The sequence below is a fragment of the Dasypus novemcinctus genome, chromosome 15 (genome assembly GCF_030445035.2).
Source record: "Dasypus novemcinctus isolate mDasNov1 chromosome 15, mDasNov1.1.hap2, whole genome shotgun sequence".
Lineage (NCBI taxonomy): Eukaryota > Metazoa > Chordata > Mammalia > Cingulata > Dasypodidae > Dasypus > Dasypus novemcinctus.
The window spans coordinates 108,802,589-108,824,791 of NC_080687.1; the positions used below are offsets into that span (position 1 = coordinate 108,802,589).

The window sequence follows — 22,203 nt, forward strand, 5'->3', positions numbered from 1 at the left end:
TCTTAGGTTCTTTGAGAGAGAGTACCCACACCTTGCTAAGAATCCTAAATATGCTATAGGAAGCTACCAAGCACATCATCCCCTTCCCTTGGGTGTGATGTGCAGGACTAGTTAATTGCCTGCTCCCACCTTTTCCTACACCATGTTTCCCTAATTCAGCATGCTTAGGTAAATTATGGTCTCTCAGCAGATTCACCTCTCCTCTCTTCCTAGACTCTCCCCAAGCCAACTGGCATGATCCTCCAAGCTCAGAAAAAGAGGGGAATAGACAATTTAATCTGCACTCCTTGGACCCCATCTTCATACCTCATCAAAACCCTCTCACTCTAGGCTTTTGTCCACGATCAGAGGGCTAGGGGAATGCCGGGGTCTTGGGAGTGCTTTGTTCAGGGAACACAAGGAGCTCAGGAACATTGCTGTGGGACCTGCAGTGTTCAGGGAATGCTGTGGCTATCAGTCCTAGGGTAAGGTTTTAGCCTTCCCGCAGCTTCTGGTTCTAGTGTCAGAAACCCATGGTTTTACCTTGAGCAAGTACTCCTTTTGTCACACTCTCTCCAGGTCCATGTCCAGAAACCACATGCTTTGTGAGATCCCAAAACTGCTCACTCAGGCAGGATTCTGTCCCTACTCAGCTGGTTTTTTGCAGGAGAGATGATGAGGGTGCACTCACTGGGATGCCATCTTGTCCCACCTCTTCTGCACATTATTGTTGACATACAAAAATCTGGAATAGATGCTGTAAACATTACATAAATGTTAAATTTCTTAAATTGATACCTGCACCCTTGATGGTTACTTAATTGAATACCAGTATTCTTAGGAATTGTAAGAGTATGTAATGTGTTCAAGGAGAATAATGAATTCAGTCCATTCTCAAACATTGAGAATATAGATCAATTAGGAAGGAAGGAAGGAAGGAAGGAAGGAAGGAAGGAAGGAAGGAAGGAAGGAAGGAAGGAAGGAAGGAAGGAAGGAAGGAAGGAAGGAAGGGGGAGGAAGGGAGGGAGGAAGAAATTCCAAATGTGGTACCATGTTAATATTGGTAAATCTGATTATTTAGAGGGATTATATAGAAGCTCTCTGTATAGGTTTTGTATTATTTGTTAATTGCCTTCTAACATTAATTTATTTCAAAATAAAAATAAAGAAAACAAAAAGAATTTGACACTGGTAAAATATTTTGAAACTTCCTAGGGGGGACAGTGCCCTAATATAATATTGGGAATCTTCTGACAAGAATGGTAGCAATAATGTAATAGTCTGAAACTTTATATAAGTAATTGGCAATTGTATATCATGTGGAAACTTCTGATAAGGATGAGATATGGTGCAGTATGGAGAAATACCTGGTGAGGAATTTGGGCAATGATAAAATACCAGAAAAATCTGGGAGAATGGCTTCATTATTACAACAAAGAATAATTTTGATGAGGATAGGGATAATGGAATACTATTAATATTCTTATGAGGAAATCAGTTACTTGTATATTATTGACAAATTCCCTGTGTGTAGAGGTAGTGCTGTGTAATAATTGGGAAACATTTGATTAAGAATAGGAACTCTGGAATAATATTGTAAAGATTTTGATTAGAATTGGATCACTGCCAAAATATTGGGGAATTAAAATAAGGAAGGTGGGAACAGGTAAAATATTAGAAAATTTTTAATGAGAAATGATAATATTGGTATAATTTGGGGGCACTCAAAGGAGGAATAGGGAGCTAACACTGTATTACATTGCTTTCAATTAGGAATTGGGGCATTCATATAATATTGATAAAAATTCTACATAGAAGGAAACCCACTCATTTAATATTAAGGAACATCTGATATAAAATGAGAGACCTGACATATAATATTGGGAAACTTCTGATGAGAAATAGAGTCAATGCTATAATATTCTGCATTTTTCAGCATGTAATTTATACTGCAAAGGGTTATTTTCACTGAGGAATGGGGTACAGTTACAAGAGATAAATGGTACCTCATTACATTTTTTAAAAATTCCACCTCAAAGCATTTTCTCATAAAAGAATAACAGCAACTTACACAATGGGTAAATATTTGAAACCACATAACCAATAAAGATCTAATATCCAGAATATATAAGGAAATTCTTTAACATAACAAAAATGACAAATAACCCAATTAAAAAATGGACTGCAAAGTGGATTTGACTCAAGTGATAGGGCTTCTTCCTACCATATGGGAGGACCTGGGTGTGATCCCTGGGGCCTCCTGGTTTAAAAAATGGAAAAAGTATGCCTGCATGATGAGCCAGTGCACATGCAGCAAGCTGAGTGCCTGTGTGGTGAGCTGAGTGCCTGCATAGGTGTGCAAGTGGTGAGCCAAAAGCCTGTGCAGCAAGTCAATTGCCCACACAAATGCCCATGTGGCAAGCCAATTGCCAGCATGGTGAGTCACTGCCTGCACAAGTGAGTCAAGCAGCAAGATGATGATGCAACAAAAGAGATGAAGCAAAGAGTCAAGGTGAAGTGCAGCAGAAACCAGGAACTTGACAAGGAAATCTCCACATCTGAGGTCCTCAGGATTGAATCCTGGTGAATCCTAGAGGAAAAAAAACAAGAAGAGAAGACAAAAAGAGAAATAGATACAGAAGATCACACAGCAAATGGACACGTACAGCTAAAACATCAGAGAGAGGGGAGGAGAAGAAGGACGGGGAGGGGAAGGGGAAAATGGACAAAAGACTTGAAGAGATCTTTCCAAAGAAGGTATACAAATGGCCAGAAAGCACAAGAAGAGATATACAACATCCTTAGCCCTCAGGTAAATTTATACCAAAACCACAATGACAGACTATTTTTCACCCATAGGAATGGCTGCTATTAAAAAAAAAACAACAACAACAAAACAGAGAATAACAATGGTGTAGAAGATGCAGAGAAATAGGAACATTCATTCATGCTAGTGGAAATATAAAATGGTGCAGTGGCTGTGGAAAACAATTTTGCAGTTCCTCAAACAGCTGAGTTTAGAACTGCCATTTGAGCCATCAATCCCACTATTTGGTAAATTCCCAAAAACATTGAAAGCAGGAACTCAAACATATTTTCACATCTGTGCTCACAGCAGCATTTAATTTATGTTTGCCAAATAAGGAAGCAACCCAAGTGTCCATTAAATGATGAATGGATAAATAAAATGTGCTGGACAAATCCAATTGAATATCATTGTTGTAAAAAGGAATCAAGTCCTGATATGTGCAACAACATGGTTGAAACTTAAAGACATAATGTTGAGTTAAATAAACCAGACAGAAAAGGACAAATATGGTATGATCTCACTGATTTGAAACAATTCTAATAAGCAAACTCATAGCATTTACAATACAGATTACCAGGTAATTGGATGGGGGTAGGGAAGGCTGAAGTTATGGCTTAAACTGTATAGAGCTCCTGTGTGAAATGGTGGAAATGTTTTAGTAATGGATGGTGGTTACGATAGTACAACAATTGTGAATTAAATTTACAGCACTGAAATGCGTTTATTAATAAGATTAAAAGGGAAAATGTTAGAAGGTATATATGCTAACTTAATAAATTTTTTAAAAAATCATGGTGCTATACTACTACAAACACTAAACTATAAATTAAAACATGGTATAATAATAAAGACAATAGTAACAATTATGTAATAATATATAATAATAATGTGGTATCATCAATTTTAACATATATTCTACACAAATCTATGGTGTTTTAGTTTGCTAATGCTGCTGGGAGCAAAATATCAGAAATTATTTGGCTTTTATAGTGAGAATTTATTTGTGGTAAAATCTTACGTTTCTTGTATCCAAATCAAGACATCATCAGAGATGCTGTCTCATCAAGGTTGGAAGCTGGTAGATCTTGGACTGTGCCATGTGGCAAGACAAAATGGCAGCTCTCCATCTGGATCTCTACCTTCTCCCACAGGCTGCTTTCTCTGACAGCTTTAAGCTGCTCTGTGGCTTAGTCTCCTGAAGACCTCTTTCCATGCCTCTGTGCTTCCCTGTTTCCAGTCTCTGGCATCTGGGATCTTAGCAGAAGACAAGAAAGACAGAAGCTTCCTTGTCTTCTGCAACTATAGTTGATCATGGAGTCTTCTCTCACATGGCAGGGTGAAATGGTAGCTGTGTTTCTGTTTCTATTTTTAGTTCTCAGTTTATATAAGACTCTGACAGAGGGTGGAGATCTAATGTGGGCCTTGCCTCATTGACCTAAAACAATCCAGTCAAAATGATCTTATCAAAAGTTCCCTTAAGTGAATCTAAAGCAATCAGAAGGTCCGACACCCACAAGAATGGGTTAGTTCCAAGAACATTACATTTTCTGGGAGTCACAAAATGTCAAATGGTAACAGGTGTTAATAAGAGGGTGGTATTTGGGAATCCTATGTTTCATCAATGAGTGTTCTGTAAACTAACATCTTTTCTAATACAGAAAAGAAATATCTTTTGTTGAGATAATGGGACACTGATGTAATGCTGGGAAACTTCCAGTGACAGATGAAGGTACAGGCTTAGTATCTGTACACTTCTGATGAGAAATGTGAGTATTATTATAATATATAGGAATGCCTGATTTAATATCCAGAAAGTCCTAGAGATGAATGAGTGAGTTATTGAATATTTTGGAAGCATCTGATATAATATCAAAGCATTGGTATATTGGGAAACATAACATAAATTGATGTCCTTACCACCAGTCATGTGACAATGACCTTATTTGGATAAAAATCTTTGAAGATATTATTAGATAAAATGAAGCCAAATTGGAGTAGGGAGAGCCTTAGTCCATTACGATTTCTAAGGCAGAGATTGAGGTTATGCCAAGTCAATGCACACTAAGAATTGACAGCAAACTGCAAGAAACAAGGACAAGGCAAGACAGGTTTCTTACCATATGGGTCTCAGTGGAATCATTCCCTGCTGGAAACTTGATTTTCACTTCTACCATCCAAAACAGTGAAACAATAAATTTCTGTTGTTTTAAATAATCCTGTTTGTGGTACTTTCTTACAACATCTCTATTAAACAAAGACAAATGATCATTAGCTAGAACTAAATTAATTAAAATAATTTATGGAGCTATTTTCCTCTTATTTTAGTGGAAATAGTTTTTCTGTTCTTGTAATGAACTATTTGTAGAGCTTCCCTAATTTAAAAACATATGGGAATAACTCGATGCCTTCCAAACTGAATCTGTCCAACACTACGGAATTGACCCTATATTTTATTTTTACTCTTTCCTTGACATTTTGTGTAGTAGGGAGAACATATTAAGTCAGATTAATGCTTATAAATGATATAAAATTCATTTGCAGAGTTAAAAATAAAACATGAAATTACCAGTCAATTGAGTGATTCTGCAATTTGAAACAATATAAAGTCAGATATGGAATGACTGCATGTGGATTGGAGGTGTTATAGAAATGCACAATGATTAGCACTGTATTAAGTCATATCTGGAAGAAAATGAAATTCTTGGAAAACCACAAGTGGGTAAACTGTGTTCTATATGTAAATCAAACCTAATGTGGATAATTTTTCATAATCCATATTTTCTGTATATGATTTCTTGAAATGATCAATGTCTGTGGTTGAAATGAGGAAGGAAGGAATTGAGCTGAAACCACTTCTCTTCAACTCTAACTCAATAGAAAGTATAAATATAAAAATCCCTTCATGGTTGGTATCACATGCAGTTCCCTGGCTCAAATCTTGCCAACAGGACCCACTTATTCATTTTGGATGTTATTTCTGAATCTATCAAATTAAAACCTATGGGATATCTGTATCTCTTCAAGTCCAGACTCTTCATGAATATATGTTAAAACAATATTATATTTCAGTTTTCTAATGTAATGTGCAGAGTATTCATTTGGAATTCTTTTCCAGAAAGATATTTAAATTTATCAATTTTGCTTTTCTATAAAAGTGCCAGAATTAGAACAGATCTAATTTTTCCTTTTCTTTTTTATTTTGTTCATTTTTTCATTCATTCACTAATTCATTTACTCCTTTATCAAATAGTTTAACCACATGTCTGTGCTACTCTTCTAAATACTTATGTTCCAAAGTGAGTAAAACAATTTCCTGACATGAAACATCATTGATAATTGTAATAGGGAGAGGCATGACCCACGTAGAATGTCATCTAAGGGCAAAATGCTAAAAATATGTGTGTATGTTTTTGTTTGCATATGGAATTGTATAGGTACCTAAAGTAAGTTACTAATCACTCAACTTGTGACCATAGGAAATATGAAAAAGGGTTTAAATCACTGTAGGTTAATGAAGACAGAATTTCATTCTATCTGTAGAAAGAAGGAGCTGTTGAATAATATAGGAAGAAGAATACACATAAGCAAAACCAAGGAACCATTTTGTATAGTCCATCATAGCTAATTATTGGTGTAACAATAATGTAATGCATAATTGACTATGATTGGAAATAAAGTTTTTAAGGTCACAAAATCTTTACATGCATGTTAGAAAGAGCTACAACTAGTGAATAAGAAGTTTCAGAGGTTGGCTAACAGGGAGGTGAAGATGGTCAACCACCACACCAGGGAACCAAGAGTGCCGAACTCCAAGCAGGAAAATCACATCCATCAACCATGATTCTAAGCCCCCTCTTGATATAGAGGTGGAGCGGATATCATCATCCCAGGGTCCACAGAATGGAGGAATAAAATATGCATGAGCATGAACTTACTGGTATTCTACTATAGATGTGATTAATAATGGAAGAAACTATAGCATTGATCTGGAGAAAGTGGCCTAGGTTGTTGGACCCGAAGGGTATTGGGAATGAAAGGCAGAGAGAGATTGGGATCAGGGGATCTGAGAGCATTAAAGCCTCAAGCTCATCAGATGAATTTATTGATCTCAGGGGCTTCCTTATACACCCCAATTGATTGTGAGAAGTAGGAACTATTCTAGATAACTATTACAATTATCTCATTCTTACTAACACAATGAATTAGATAATAACCAAAGCTCACAATGTTCTATTATGTTATTGAAACAATTGTGCTCATAAGTCTTGTTGCCCAGGTTGTTCCATTCTATCACATCCTGGTTCCACCAGAATGTTACATCTCCCTGGGAGATTTGTGGCCTGCACGTATACCTCTAGGGACAGCATGACCCAGTGGTCAAGGAAGTAACTTGCTATTATGGAAACAACATGCCTTTGTTTCCCACATTTTCCCCTTTTTGTTTTAGTCAGGGTGGCTGTGCCTGTCTTAGGTTGCCCTCCTCTGAGAGTCTTACCCATCATTGGCTACCAACCAAGCACTATGACCATGGGGAACTATATCAGGTTTTTTGCAAGTACCAAATTATTAGGTTGTCCCATCACATCAACAGTCTTCGGCATACTTCTCCTCCCAGGCAAGCAATAATGAGCAACAAAGTCCTATTCCTAATGCTGATAAAAAATGATGAGATTTCCACCAATTTATTGGATTAAACTTATTGAAATGAGAAATCAAATCATTAAAGATATCCTTATCATTAGTTACATAAATCTGATTATGAGACATTTCTAATATCTTTTTCTGTAATTCTTATATTTTAATGACATATTACCTTTATGAGCTATCAAATGATTTTTAATCTTTTCCCAGTCAAATATAGAATTATTATAAGAAAGAGGAGTAATATAAAAGTTACTTTCATTCCAATCACATTTTAGTCCCCTAAGTAGATTTCAGTTATATACTTGATCTTCAAGATGTAAAACTGCCGATTCTAAATCATTAACTCTACTGTTTAAGTCTTCATCAATATGTTCTTGACTATGCCATAAATCACTAGCATTTTTATGCCAATCATGTACATATTGTTGAGTTTGCACAGTCTCATGCAAGGCCACGGTAGCTGTAGCAGCAGCTGCAATGACACCAATCAGTCCTAATATGCCAGCTATTAGCAGTCCCACAAATCACTTCAAGCACTTCAGGATTACTTGAGTCATATGGAACAGCAATTGACTCTCAGGTGATGATTGCCAAATTTGGTTCAGTCGCACTGGAATCCACACTCCCCACCACCTTCAAGCCAATGTAATGAAATCTCCATTCTGTAAAATGTTCTCAGACAAACAGGTATGCAAGGCCCCACTTTTATAAAATAGAGTATTCTCGGTTATAGTTAATTTTCCGACCACAAACACATAAGGATCTCTTACACATGATTGAAAATGATGAGTTTGATCTAAATGCAGATATTGACCATTCTTAATATTATTCCCAATCCATTCTATAGTAGGAGCTTTTCCTAGAAAAACTTTCCACGAATTCTTCTGTTTATGTATAGAGGTAATGTTGCACCATGGAGAAGGGATCCATTTCCCTTTATATTTCCAAACACTATTATTTTAGTAAAAATTATTCTTTCATCCAATTCAAGGGATTCATGAAAGGGATATTGCACATTACTAACTTGCTGTCCTTTACTATTTAACCCATACCAAATAAATCTGCCATTATATTTAGTGGGACTCCCCATGGGGGCACTTTCCCACACTATTCCATAGGACTCATTAAAAACAACAGATCCTCTTCCTATATGGCACTCTTGCCATCCTTCTTTACCCCTACTATCTTTTTGTGGACAATCATAAGTGGATTTTTGTTTTTTTAATTTATTTATTTTTTATTGACTTTGTAATAATATTACATTAAAAATATATATAGGGAAACGGACTTTGGCCCAGTGGTTAGGGTGTCCATCTACCATATAGGAGGTCCGCGGTTCAAACCCCGGGCCTCCTTGACCCGTGTGGAGCTGGCCATGTGCAGCGCTGATGCACACAAGGAGTGCCGTGCCACGCAAGGGTGTCCCCCGCGTGGGGGAGCCCCACGCGCAAGGAGTGCACCCCACGGGCAAGGAGTGCGCCCGTGAGGAGAGCCGCACAGCATGAAAAGAAAGAGCAGCCTGCCCAGGAATGGCGCCGCCCACACTTCCCATGCCGCTGACGACAACAGAAGCAGACAAAGAAACAAGACACAGCAAATAGACACCAAGAACAGACAACCAGGGGAGGGGGGGAAATTAAATAAATAATAAATAAATAAATAAATAAATAAATAAATAAATAAATAAATAAAAAATAAAAATAAAAATAAAAATATATATATATATGAGGTCCCATTCAACCCCACCACCTCCACCCCACCTCTCCACCCCCCCAGCAACACTCATTCCCATCATCATGACACATCCATTGCACTTGGTAAGCACATCCCTGGGCACCTCTGCACCTCATGGTCAATGGTTCACATCATGGCCCATACTCTCCCCCATTCCATCTAGTGGACCCTGTGAGGTTTTACACTGTCCGGTGACTGCCCCTGAAGCACCATCCAGGGCAGCTCCATGTCCCAAAGACGCCTCCACTTCTCATCTCCTCCCGCCTTTCCCCATACCCATCAGCCACCATGTCCACTTTTCCCAATCCAATGCCACCTTTTCTATGTGGACACTGGATTGGTTGTGTCCATTGCACCTCTATGTCAAGAGGAGGCTCAGATTCCACATGGATGCTGGATGCAATCCTCCCACTTTCAGTTGTAATCACTCTAGGCTCCATGGTGTGGTGGTTGTCCTTCTTCAACTCCATCTTAGCTGAGTGTGGTGAGTCCAATGAATCAGACTGTAGGTGCTGGAGTCTGCTGAGGCTCAGGATCTGGCCATCACACTGTCAGTCCAGAGATTCAAATCCCCCAAATATATCCCAAACCCCAACACCAACTGCACCTCCAGCACATTAGCATGAAAGTCCCATGAAGAGAAATCCCATCTGAGTCCAGATTCATCACACATAAACGCCATTTCCAAAGAGGGGCCATCTGACCTGGTAGTTAACCCCATCGGCCATGACCATAACTCCCATGGGTCTCTTTAGCCCTCAAAGGAACCAATACCTGGGGGTTGTATCTGCTCTATCTGTCTCTCAGACCCTGCTCAGTTGTGCACAAGGGCAATCCTTCTGACAGCCTCCAGACTCTTTTTTAGAGACTCGTAGCCATATAAACTCATTTCTCCTTTCCATTTCCCCCTTACATTAGGTCAAACAGCATTTTAAAGTCATGTTATTTTATGTAGACAGGGATATTCTGCTGATCCGCATTGAACCTTCTGTATAAGGTCATTTTCCAGTTGCATCATCAGTTGGTAGTTGATAGTGGTCCCTCGGTGCCAGGGAGGCTCATCCCCAGGTGTCATGTCCCACGCTGGGGGGAAGGCATTGCATTTACATGCCGAGTTTGGCTTCGAGACTGGCCACATTTGAGTAACATGAAGGCTGACAGGAGGAAATTCCCAGGCACAATGCTGCTCTAGGCCTTGTTCTTATTTCAGGCCCATATAAGTGGATTTTTAGTCATCATAAAATATTAGAGGGAAATAATGTCACAATAGGATGAGTATTATTATTTTCGAAAATAATCATGGTCCAATTTTTAACATACATACAGGAAGGATGGTTACCAATGCATAAGGGTCAATAATCAAATGGTAATATGAGATGATAGATTTTTGGTCCTTCCTCATGGGGTTTAATTGGTAACCAATCATCAATTGGTCCAAGGAATATATGGTTCTTATTCAGATAAATAGGAAACAATGGATCTTTCCAGGTTAACACGCTAAGTAACGGGGGGTCAGGTATATAGGCCCAATAAGTGTAATTACCTGCAGCTTCCTCATTACTTATGATCACCATCATCAGAAGTTGTAGGAGACCCCATCTCTTCATTCCGAGGTTTAATCCTCTTCGCAGGTAGCCAAATTTGTTCTCCATTTTCTGAAATGACAAGAGCATAGCCTCACCCCCATACTTTAATCCCGCCTTTTTTTTCCATTCATTGCTTAAAATATCTTTCCAGAATATTGGTTGATCTTCATTTCGTACATCCACTGTAGATGTTTGACATTTTCCAAAGTGAAATTCTGCAGGTGCGATGATTTATAAACGTTAAGAAAATTTAAAGTAAATAAAGCTTTTGCCAATTGATCTTTTGGTGTTATAATACCATCATCTCCCCCTTTTTGTTTTAAAAGCATAGTTTTTTTTTTTTAAGATTTATTTATTTTATTTAATTCTCCCCCTCCCCCGGTTGTCTGTTCTCTGTGTCTATTTGCTGCATCTTGTTTCTTTGTCCGCTTCTGTTGTCGTCAGCGGCATGGGAAGTGTGGGCAGCACCATTCCTGGGCAGGCTGCACTTTCTTTCGCACTGGGCAGCTCTCCTTATGGGGTGCACTCCTTGTGTGTGGGGCTCCCCTACCCGGGGGACACCCCTGCATGGCAGGGCACTGCTTGCACGCATCAGCACTGCGCATGGTAAAAGCATAGTTTTTAGGGTATGATGGCTGCATTCAACTATGGCTTGACCTGTAGGATTGTAAGGAATGCCCATAACATGCTCAATAGCATACATAGAACAAAAAGAAGCAAAAGACTTACTGGTGTAAGAAGGACCATTATCAGTTTTAATTTTCAAGGGACATCCCATCACAGCAAAAGCAGACCATAAATGGGAATGAACATAATGAAAATGTTCACCACTTTGTGCAGTAGCCCACAAAAAATGAGAGTAAGTATCAATACGGACATGGCCATATCACAGTTTACCAAATGATGGTATGTGAGTAACATCCATCTGCCACAACTGATTAGGAGCCAGGCCTCTGGGATTAGTCCCAGCCTGAAAAGGCACTGTGGTTAAGGGTCCACAGGTGGGACAGGCACGAATAATTTCTTGAGCTTGATGTTTTGTTAATTGAGGAAATTTATGTCTATGTCCCTTAGTATTAATATGAGTCAATGCATGATATTTACTGGCATCTTGCAAACATCCTACTAATAAATCAGCTCTTGCATTTTGGGTAGCTAGAGGACCAGGACGGGAAGAATGAGACTGGATATGAGTAATATATGGGCTTACTTCTTTGCCGAATGAGGGCTTGAAGGTTGGCAAAATGTTGAGACAATTCATCAGTAATAAAAAATGAGTTGTTTCAATATAATCTACAGTTAAACATACATATTCGGAGTCAGAGACAATATTCAAGGACTCTTGAAACATTTGTAAAACTTTAATGACGGCTGAAAGCTCTGTGCATTGAGCAGATGAATAAGGAGTCTGCCAAACCTGTTCTTTTTGAGAGGTAATATATGCTGCTTTTCCATTACTACTACCATCAGTAAATACTGTACATGCATTTTCAATAGGAACAGTTTTCACAATTTTTGGTAAAATCCAAGTGGTTCTTCATAAAAATGTTAACAGTTTGGAATTAGGATAATGATTATCATAAATGCCTTGAAAATTACTAATAGCAATTTGCCAGTGAATTTCTTCATGAGAAAGATCACAGATAATTCTATCTGGATCAGACCCCTTTAATTGTAACAACCTCACATGGGTTATATCATTGGATGGAGACCCATACAATGACTGTGAAGGTGTACCCACATCCTGGGGAGACCTGATATTTTCAAAGAAAGGGAATTGTGTCTCTTGAGAGGATCACTGGCTCCCAGTTAGTTAGGACTGTCTAGTATGTCAAGCTCTCAGCATTGTTGCAGTATCTGTAAATAGCACTCCTCAAAGAGTGAAGATTGAGTGTCACAGTGTGCCCTGAGGGAAGGGGGAGAGAGGTATAGCATAAATGGAAGCAGGGCAACTGGGGGGCAATGGAAGTGCTCCAGAAGTTCATGCAATGATGGACATGTCAATTTACATCTAAAGTGTATAAAAGTCCATAAACTAAAGTGTAAACTATAATGTAAAACATAAGGGAACTAAAAATTTAGAAATCTGTACAGTCTAAAATATAAACAATAATGTAGACCAAAATGGAACCATGTTTGATAGCTATGTTTCAAAATTTGTACATCAGCTGCAGCAAATATAACATGAACATGTGAAGAGATCATTGCTGGGAAAGGGGTAAAGAGTTTGATGTTGGATATTTGAGAGTCCCCTGTATTGTGCATGTGAATTACTGTGATCTAAAACTTTTTTGAAGACAAAATTAAAAATCAGAAAAAAAAGAAAGGAGGCAGACACTGATGAAGAAATGAAAGTGCCTTGCCACTGTAATAGGTATTGCCCTGTATGTACAATGGCAAGGCACTTTCATTTCTTCATCAGTGTCTGCATCCTTTCTTTTTTTTCTAATTTTTAATTTTGTCTTCAAAAACGTCAGGGCAATACCTATTACAGTGATGAAAGGCAAAACGTTAGAAACAAATCTTTATGATATTTTTCATTTTATTAATACACCAATTTATTTTTACTTTTAGTATTTCTAATTACTATATATTCTATTTCTTAAATTTAAACCCATCACTGTATTTCAATTTCCTATTAATTGAATTTGGCAATATAATATGATTCATTGTTGAAGAAGTTTTGGACTACAGAGAGGTTCAACTATGGCAAGGGAGGAACTCTGGTGTGGGGTCTTATTGATGGGGGGCACGTGGGTGGTGGGGAGTTCTCCAGGGCATGTATGTAGGGAACATAAATATGATAGGGTATATGTTGAATATTTTTATAGTAGTTACAGTTACAAACGTCAACTGAGGGAGAGCTGAGTTCCCACCCAGGGGAGCTCTGTCACATTCTCCAATAGAACAACAATAATCCCCCAAGTGCAATGGCAAAGATCAACAAGGAAGGATGGTCCAATAATGAGCCCTTGATACTGATGACTATGCTTAGGAGCCTGTGTGCCTGAAATACGAACTAGGTCTAGAGCTGTAGGATGCCTAAGAGTTACCTCCTGAGAGCCTCCATGTTGCTCAAATGTGGCCACTCTCTAAGCCAAACTCAGTATATAAATGCATTACCTTCCCTCAACATGGGACATGACCCCTGGGGATGAGCCTTCCTAGCCCCGAGGGATTACTACCAATCACTAACTGGAGAAGCAAGTAGAAAGGGACCTTGAATAAAAGGGTCAACTCAGACCAGCAGAATATCTCAGCCTACATGTTGGATCAAGTGTTAAAAACTGCTCTTTGACCTTGAATAAAAAGGAGAAATGAGGTAAATGAGTTGATATGGCTAAGAGTCTTCTAAAAAGAGTTGGGAGGTCATCCGAGGGGTCGCGTTTATGCACACCTCAGCAGGACCCCAGAAAAAGTCAAAGTGAATCCAAACCTAGATACTGGTTCTCCTGAAGGCTACAGAGATCCACAGGGTATACAGTCATGGCAGATGGATTTGGAGCTCTGTGTCATGTCAGAGGACCCTACTTTGGAATTTGTGCTCTTGAGTGTGACAGAGCTGGACTGAGATGTGACTTTTCTACACATGTTTCTTCTGTCACTTTTACTGAATCTGTGGTTGGTGCTAGGGATGGTCCATACTCAGGGGACTTGAATCTCTGGACTGCCCATGTGCCAGCTGGACCCTGAGCCTCAGAAGAGTGACAACTCCTACTCTCTGGTTCATTGGTCTTACCCAGGTCAGCTAACAGGGAGGTGAAGATAGTCAACCACCACACCAGGGTATCAAGAGTGCTTACAACTGTAAGCAGAGGAATTACATCATCATCCATGTGGAATCTAAGCCCCCTCTTGATCTAGAGGTGGAGAGGGCATCATCATCCCAGGGTCCACAGAATGGAGGAATAAAATATGGACTAGAGTGGATGTACTGGTATTCTACTACAAAACTATTGTGACAAGTAATAGAAGAAATTGTAACATTGGGGTGGAGAAAGTGGCCACACTAGTTGCTGAGGGCAGGGAGAGGGTAGAAGAGATGTGATGTGGGGTACTTTTGGGATTTTGAGTTGTCCTTAATGATATTGCAGGGTCAGATGCTGGACTTTCTATATCTTGCCATAACCCACTGAATGTACTGGGGGAGAGTGCGAACTATAGGCTAAACTGTTATCTGTGTAGAGCAGCAGGGCCCCAAAATGTGTTCACCGAGTGTGATGTGTGTGCCACAATGATAAGGGAGGTTGTTGGGGGGGGGGGCTAGTATACAGGAACCTCTTATATTTTTTGTGATGTATATGTCTTCAAAAAAGTACAATTTACAAAGATGATGTGATGAGGGTGGGGAGTGGGATATATGGGAACCTCTTACTTTTTTTTGTTTTTTTTATGTTTTTTTAATGTAACATTCCTGTTATCTATTAACTTTCATTAAAAAAAAAAAAAGAAATCACCATTTGTTGAATTTTGGTTTAGAATCCCAAAAGAATAACATTGGTTACCTGAAAGTGTGATTCATGTGCTTCTTTCCTCTGGCAACCATTTTTTAAAGATTCCTTTTGTGTGAAGCCATATTTTGTCCATATACTTTAGCTAGCAAACCATGTTGCAAAAGTTTGAAAGACAAAACATGATTTGAGAATTCAGATGTGTTCTATTAATCCAGACATTAAAGAGATGTTCAAAATGTAAAAGAGAATTCCTGCTTCAAAATATTTGACTGGTTATCTCCACTCACCAAACTTCTCAGCTGAATTTTATAACTATGTTAAAATCCTGTAGTGGTAAGTAGAGTCTTCTAATTTTGAGGCTTCATTTCCAGGATTTTCTTGGAGCTTCTTAGCCTCACCCAAATTATGCCTTTTTCCAGATGGGCAGTCATTAATGAAAATTTCAGAATAACTTTCAATTGTCTTCTTTACTAAGAATTTCTTTTGAGGGGTAAAAATTGAGTCTAAATGCAACCAAACTTTATTGCTCACATCCCCTGTGTGAAAGTCTATTCAATCAGGTTTTTTTGAATAAGTCTCACACTGTGCTAAAGCTCTTTTTTAAAAAATTTCTTTACCTTTTAAAATCTATTCTTGAACACTGGCTTTATTTATTCATTTATTTTTAGCTTAGTAGCTGCTGGTCAATTATTAGTTTTTAATTTTTTAGTCTAATTTAAACAGCATATGAATTTCCTCGATGCCATAAGTTTAGTCCAAAATCTTCAGAAAATGTATTTTATTAGGGGTAACACAATTTTATGGATTTTCTATATGTAAATAAAGTCCATTTACAATCTGTTACAAAACCAAGAATATATTAAATCTCCTGTGAAGTGGTAAACATTAGTGAATATTTCTTTTTTAAATTTAACAAGCAAAAATCCCCCTTTTTTCTTTAAAGAAACACCACTACAAATTTAATTAATCTCAAGTGTACAGGGAAGGATTCTTACCAAGCAGCAGTTGCAGGAAAGCTGGCCTCTTGAGGTTGACCTTGATAGTTAACCAGGGCTCATGAGAGGTAAGATCCATATATGTCCATTCTAAAGAAAAAAAACATGTTTATAAAGAATCCAGAGGTAGACTGGTTATTAAGATTATATCTCACTGAGAAGAGACTCCATGAGTTTTACTGGTGAAGGAAGTGGCAGGATCATGACTTTTGTTAATCATTTAAATATTTCAAAAGGTGTAGTCATGCTAGGAAATATCACTTATCTCACCTTTCAGGCATATTTGTACATTATATTCGATTTGTTTCTTCGATATTACCAATGAATAATTCTCTGAAACAGCACTGATATGCTTCAAGGTCATTTGCATAATTAATTATAACTTCCCCATATGACATATTTTAGCTCATAAGGTAGGCTGAATTTTTTCTGATTTAAATGTTATTCATGTTTTAAAATGGTACCTAAAGATCTGTCTATGAATCCACAGTTTGACTGAAAAGACTGGAAATACACTGATACCAAAATTCCTTGAAATTGAAGTGTTGGAAGAAAAAAGAAAATTTCTAGAGCTAGCTTCTAAATGAGACCTATGAAATTTACAGACAAATGAAAGTTATGATATAATTTCTTGGAAATCTATCAATGTAAATAAAAGTCATTTAAACATCCAATGAATATAAAGAGTTCCAATGTACTGCTTACAATGAACAATTTCTGATATTTATTTGCTTGATTTTCTGATGCAGCATTGCTCTATGCTGATCATTTTAATGTGATACCGTTTATAGCTTTTTAACCATAGACGAGGAATTACCAACACCGCTCTTTATGTTAGTGTCCACATTTTAAAATTGTAAAGTGAATACTTTCTAAATATCCAAGAGTTTGTAAAAAAAAAATAGAGGAAAAACCTTGAGATTTCTCTTGTGGCCAAATATTCATTTAACCTTCATGGCATATTTTGAAGAATACACCATGGTAAATTTAGCATAGTGAAAGTTGTGAATTTCTGTAGACTGAAGAGGAGATGAAATCTGAAGAGATGGAAGATAGGAAGGATACTTTCATGATCCAGTGTTAACGCATGATTCTGGTAAAGCAAATATTAGAAAACAATAGTTTTCAGTGTTTGTCAATTCAGTAATATGCACCATTGGTGATGTTTATCATATTAACCACAGTAAAGTTTCAGTAGTTAATAAAATAATCTGCCTAATGTAATGAAAAAATGTGGATATTACAAGAAAACACATATAATAGAAAGGATATTATAAATATGAATTTGGACAAAATATTTTTCAATACAATAGAAATTCATCTGGATATAAACAACATAAGCAAATCAACAATATTACTATTTATTAAAATTGTTAAAATTTTAAAATATCTTTGTGAAGACAAAGGGATTATACATAAATAAAATATTAATAAAATACAAATTCTATATTTTATACTTACAGTCTTTAATTCTAGACTTCCCACAAATGAAAATTAAATAGTACTAAAAATCCACTTTGACATAACTAATTTTATCATTAAAATAATAATATGAAATGAGATATCTTTAATCTCTGAAATGCTTCAGGAAAGCACGATTAAATAACGTTAGCACAATTATTTATGAATGAGGAGATTACTACAACCTAGAAAAGCGTTTATGTGGGAGAACCAGGAGGTATGTTAACCCTTCACTAAATATTGGAATTTATGCCTGTTGAAGAAAGCATGCTTTATGAAGGAGAAATGACAGGTGGAATGCTTTTCTTAGATACTGTGCGTTTGAGAGAAGGTTAACTAGAATGACAGCAAAGGAACTCTTTATTCACACGGCCATGAAGAAAATGAAATGATTAGATTCTTAAATGTAACTTTTTCGGCAATTGCTATAAAGGAGGAGAGAAAGAACTCATATGCATACTTATTAAGCAAGTACAATTAAAGAAAGGTGAGGAATTATATGTGGTCTCATTTGGAATAAAACCATTCTCAGAAGATCCTTGAACTAGTCATTAACTTTAAAACAGAAAAAAATTTCTAGGTCTTTCTGCCACCAGTGGGGAGATACTAGAAGTCACCCTAGGTCCCTGGTACGTGAGGAGAATCGTTACCTGCTGTGCAGTGTTCAAACGCATAAGCTGATACAGGAGCTTTCTTAGAGAGCCTGTCCTATTTAGCTTTTGATGTTACAGAAAATGAGAAAATAATAACTGCATATGTTCAGGCAGAGTTTTAAAATGTGTTTGACGTCTGGACGCCGGGACTAAGTGTTTCCGGCCATTCTCACTCCCAGTCCATCTGTCCTTGGTCAATGTTGTGCACAGTCGGAGCGGAAGGACCGCCAGGATTAAGCTCGTGAGATTTTCCATGAGATTGAGCCGTGAAGCCGTAACCACTGAGTTGAAGAATGGAACACAGGTCCATGGAGCGGCCCCGGGTGTGGACGTCAGCATGAATACACGTCCTAAAGCTGTGGAGAGGACCCTGAAGAGCCTGCGCGGCTGGAAACGGAGCATTAGAGGAAACACTATTCGCTATTTCAGGCCGCCAGACAGCGTGCCTCTGGGTACGCTCCTTGTGGACGCTGGACCTAAAGGGAAACCCAGGAGAAGGGAAGCTGTTGCAGGAGGAGGAAGAGGCTGAGCGAGAGGAAGAGGACGTGGTAAAGAGGGCCTCCTAGATGACAGTGTCTCTCGAGATTAGCGTTTCAGTGATAAGTGATCTGGGCAATTTTTTTTGGTATAGGTTTTGTCTATTTATGTCAGTTTTTAATGAACATTAATGTGGGACTATGTTGTCTATTGACCAGCAAATTAAACTTTTACTAGCTTCCTGTATGTATGCATGATATTAACACAGTAAAGAGCCAAGTGTAACTATTAGGAAACCTCAGAAAAATCCCATACTTAGTGGTCATGCTTTAAACTAAAATTTTATTTTATGATGAATCTGTATATACACCTTTTATGTCACCTGCACTGAAGATGCATTTTGTTATTTTCCATTCTTTGGAAACTCCCTATAGGTGAAATAAGTTCTTTTTGGTAGTTCAGAAATTGAAATACTGTGGAATGGGGTCTAAAATTGATTCTCATTCCCTGAGTTCTACGCCCTGGAGAGTTGGGTACTTGGTAAAAAGTGATAGTCATTTTCTAAACCAGTAGGCAGTGATTTTTGTTGTCATTTTTAATATTTTTGTTTGTTTTATAGTAGGTTCTCAATAGAATAGTTTCTCCTGAGTTGAAACTGCAAATATTATCCAGTAGTTTATCAGTTATGAACAGGGTTAAAGCCTCTTGTTAATTTGGAATGACCTTGTCAAGTACTTTTACAAGGAGTCCTTTAAAAAAAAATGAAAAAGACCTACTTTATTTGACAGAAAAAACTGGATTATTCCCAATAAGACATGAAAAAATTTTAATTGTTTTATTTGGTTAAGCTTAGAGAGAAATACCTTTTTGGTGTATACAGTTTTGTCAAGTTTACTACCATTTCTGTACTGGGAAAGCAAGCTAACTTTGAGGATATGGGGAACTAAATCTGTCTTTTACTTAATTATGCATTGTTGGCTTTTTTGTTTTTTTTTTTTTAATGAGAAGGGAATTTTCTCCAAATAATGTGACCTAAAAATAAGGTGGGGACCCTATGAAAGTTACTTAATTTGAGTAATAGCAAGAGTATTACTATCAACTTTACATGAATATTTTTTAGTAGTAAATATATTAAACTTGACTCTGTGACAAGATACAATCAGTATGTAATTTTCCTCCATACCTTTTGTAAATTAAGATGCTGGGGGAATACACTCATTCTTTTCTATCCTCTGATCACTTGCTGGTGCTCCTATTGGTTGAACCCAAATATAAGCCAGAAGGCAATGTGGAAAGTAGATTTGAAGGGGGCAGGCAGAAAAGACTGCACAGCTAGTGAACAAACATAATTAGTTCCTAGATGATAAAACAAGCGTAAATATATAATTGTAAATTGTGGTGATTACCCTATAGATAAGAGTACTTCACATTATCTTGTCCATTTTAAAAGTAGTATGTAGTGGCAGCTCATTTAGATATTCAAATACCATATAATATTTAAGATTTTACCTGTATATTTTATTTTGAGGGTTTTAACATTTAAATTGTTGGCATTATGAAACCAGTCTAATAAACAGTTTAAATGAAAGGATCAACTGAATACTAGGAAACGTGGCTGAATGATTGAAAGGTTGCTGGACCTTGATCTCGTATTAAAAACGTTTATTTGCCTAGATTCTTTTATCCTGTGAATGCTGAAATATAGAGGCCCAAGATGAAAATGATATGTGCCATGATTGATTTTTACAGAATGCCTTTTGTTGATTTCCTATATCCTAATTTCCAGGTTAGAAGCCTTTCCTTGATGTCAAAATTCGCATATTATTTGGCAATATTGTGGATCTTCTTTATTTTTGTGTTACCTTAAAATTTTATGCTTTGTCTCCCAGGAACTGTAGCATGTAACAAGATATGCGCAACCTCACCATCATCACACAATTCATCCTCATGAATATCTCAGGCTCCCGGGAGCTGCAAGTTGTGCAAGGTCTGCTGTTCTTAGTGATTTATCTGGGAGCATGGACTGGGAATCTTCTGACTATTACTGTCATAGTGACCAGCCCACGTCTACACTCTCCAATGTATTTCTTTATAGGCAATTTATCTCTGATAGATCTTTGCTACATTTCAGTTACGGTTCCCAAATTGGTTGTGAATTCTCTGTCAGGCTATAAATCAATTTCTTTCACAGCATGTGCTGCTCAAATTTTCCTGTTTATCCTCTTTGCATCCACAGAGCTTTCCTTCCTTGTGGTGATGTCCTATGATCGTTATGTTGCCATTTGCCACCCTCTGCACTACGGACTCACCATCACCCTACATATGCGCACACAGGCAGCTGGTGGCTCCTGGGCAAGTGGGTTGGTCAATTCTACCATCCATACAGGAATCTTATTCAAGCTTCCCTTCACAGGGTCGAATGTAATCCTTCAGTATTTCTGTGATGTACCTCAAATTTTGAGGATCTCATCTTTAGACGTTTGTTTTTCTGAGCATGTTTTCCTAGCTATGAATGTATGCATGGGCTTCACTTGTTCTGCTTTGTTGTTTCTATCATACGTTCGTATATTTTCAATGGTGCTTAGCATGCATTCCATGGAAGCCCGGAATAAAGCCTTATCCACCTGCACTCCACAGTTGGCAGTCCTACTTATATTTACGATTTCTGGAATTATTGCTGCCTTAGGTCCCATTGCAGATAAAGCATCTCTTAGTCTGCTCACAGGCATGTTCTACACCATGGTGCCCCCGTTCATCAACCCCCTCATCTAGTGTCTCCAGAAGAGAGAGATTAACACTGCGCTCGGCAGAGTGTTCAACAGGTGTTTTGAGTTCCCAACCAGGGTTATCTGTGATTTTAAAAATACGCAAAAGCAAATTTTGAAAGAGGTGTCATTTATATTTGATGTACATTCTTAGGTTTGAATCTTTCCTGGTAAAATATCTAGAGTTCTCCTGTCTAGTTATGTTTTGCCTTATATACATGGCAGTCAGCTATATATCTCTGTGTCATAGTGTTCCATACTCTGTTCTATATTTGTGTAACTCATGTATTCTTCCTTAAAAGGCTTTCTATACTGTCAAAATGTTTTGTAAAATTATTATGATGGTTTAAAGGTAAAAATAATGTATGGCATTATATAAGAAGACTATGCCTTGTATATCAGTAGCTAAACTGATGCCTATACTTTTTACATAATTTCATGGTAAAAGATACATCTACCCTGGAAGTAAATATTGAGTCTTTTGGGTTGGATCAGCATTCTTTTAAAATTCCTGTTCTTGCATTCACTCATGTACATGTGCCTGGTCTAATAATAAAGTGATTAGAAGTAAGACAACTATGGAATTGAGGATTCTATATGGCTATAGCACTTAGAACTCTGCTAATGTTGGAACTCTTGAGGTGTT

At 37.5% G+C, this 22,203-nt stretch overlaps 1 protein-coding gene across 1 annotated transcript; it reads left to right on the forward strand.

The window, feature by feature from the left end:
* The first annotated feature begins 20,703 nt into the window (after positions 1–20,703).
* Positions 20,704–21,564, forward strand: LOC139436518 (olfactory receptor 14I1-like). The gene has a single exon (XM_071208133.1). It carries the CDS (start codon positions 20,704–20,706, stop codon positions 21,562–21,564), a length of 861 nt encoding a protein of 286 aa, XP_071064234.1.
* The last annotated feature ends 639 nt before the right edge of the window (positions 21,565–22,203 follow it).

What these genes read in the sequence shown, in the direction of transcription:
- LOC139436518 (XM_071208133.1), top strand. Translation starts at nt 20,704, where the DNA reads ATGCGCAACCTCACCATCATCACACAATTCATCCTCATGAATATCTCA.